Source organism: Echinops telfairi, unplaced genomic scaffold, assembly GCF_000313985.2.
Source record: "Echinops telfairi isolate 266 unplaced genomic scaffold, ASM31398v2 ScPeMD7_1;HRSCAF=3_0, whole genome shotgun sequence".
In the NCBI taxonomy this organism is placed as follows: Eukaryota; Metazoa; Chordata; class Mammalia; order Afrosoricida; family Tenrecidae; genus Echinops; species Echinops telfairi.
The window spans coordinates 79,502,920-79,504,644 of record NW_022103896.1 but is presented as its reverse complement, the minus strand read 5'-3'; the positions used below and the strand labels follow the sequence as shown (position 1 = coordinate 79,504,644).

Below are 1,725 nucleotides of genomic sequence, written 5' to 3'. Positions count from 1 at the left end.
CCAAAAGAGTTATAATTTCTCTTTTCTGGTAATCTTTTTTTTTTAAGATCATTTTATTGGGGACTCTTCTAACAATCCATACATTATTTGTATCAAGCATATTTGTACATATGTTGCCATCATTATTTTCTAAACATTCAGAAAATGTTTCTATTTTAGCTCTTGGTATCAGCTCTTCTTTTTTCCCTCCCACCCCCACTCCCACCCTTGTGACCTCTTGATAAATTATTAATTATATTTTACACTGACTGTTGTCTCCCTTCCCCCATGGTTTCTTATAGTTCGTCCCCCTGGAGGGGGTGGTGGCGGTAAGATTATATGTCGATTATGGCGGTTGGTTCTCCCTTCCTCCCCACTCTCCATACCTTCCCCCTATCTGGTAATCTTTTACACTAAAAGATGGTTGCTGAAAGTTTTGAATTTCACAGAAGTTATGAAAATTCTAAATTTCCTTTATTATTCTCATTATTACAGGAGATCAAAAGTGAGCTAAAAATGAAGCAGAACGCCCAAGTCATTCTGTATAGAAGTTACCGCCAAGGAGACCTTCCTGACATTCAGATCAAGCACAGCAATCTGATCGCCCCCTTGCAAGCTGTAGCCCAGGTCTGTCCCTGAGTGGTCAAGTTTTCTATTAACAGACAAGTCTCTGATAACAATTCTGAGCTGTCCTATGCTTAGGGCACAATGGTGGAGGCAACATTGTGTTTTAAACGAAGCGTTGATCGTCATAGCAGAGGCTTAGTTATAAGACCTTGTGTTGATCTTCGCTCTTCCGTTTTCTGGCTCTGTGTCGGCTTCGCCAGGGGTGTGAGACTGGCTCAGACTCATCTAGGATGTAATCCTGAACTTCCGTGTCCTTGTCAGTTCACTGAACCCCGAGCCACAGTGTCTCCATGGATGAAACCAGAGAGCTGCATCTGTTTTTCCTTCTTCATTCAGAATGAAATAAAATGTGTGAGATAATGTAAACTGTAAAGTGCAAGCCACTTAAATCATTGCTTACACAAAATAGCATTTTGGAGGGGTTAGAGTAGCACACATTTAACAGTGAGGTCGTTGTTGAAATTATTTTTGTAAGTCATTGTTTATTTGGGTGTAAAAGAAAGTGTCAAGAGTGAATGAAATTTTCTACTTGAGTTCTTTGATAAAAACAGAGTATTTATTCCCCAAAGACTGATTAGGATTTCCATTTAGATAAAACTTTAAAAAGTAACTAAAGATTATAGTATATACAGCATTATGCTGTACACTAAAATGCAATGCTTTATATTTACATTTACAGTTTTTGTTTATCATAGTAGATTTTATGTACCTAACCCTTTATTACTTTTAAACTTATTTTGAAATAATAAGTCACAAAAACAGTACAGAGCCCTTTGTATGTTCCACCAGCATCCCCTAGTGGTGATATATCTGACGGTAATACAGTTTCCAGATTGAGAAGTGGACGTGGGTACCCTGCACCTTGTACCTTGTTGGGCTCCATCTTCCTTCATGCATTCGTTTGTGTGTGCTTTATTCTCTGCAGTTTTGTCCCATATAAATTCATGTAACTACCAGGTCTTAATAGTTAAGAAATTCTTTCACACCATTGTTCGTTCTCCCAGAAGTCTCATGAATTGACAGTTATTATATAGATGAAAAAGTTCAGGTTAGCAGAGTACTGTATCAGGTTAGGAAGGAGGTGAGGACCAGACACCCTTTGAAGCACTTGAGCTTGCC

At 38.4% G+C, this 1,725-nt stretch overlaps 1 protein-coding gene across 1 annotated transcript in view; it reads left to right on the top strand.

The window, feature by feature from the left end:
* Window positions 1–1,725, top strand: part of PRKDC (protein kinase, DNA-activated, catalytic subunit) — a 217,273-nt gene that overhangs the window by 135,706 nt on the left and 79,842 nt on the right. The window contains exon 58 of the mRNA XM_045291676.1: window positions 475–606. Within this exon, the coding sequence (XP_045147611.1) occupies window positions 475–606 (132 nt within the window). The remainder of the gene's footprint in view (window positions 1–474; window positions 607–1,725) is intronic.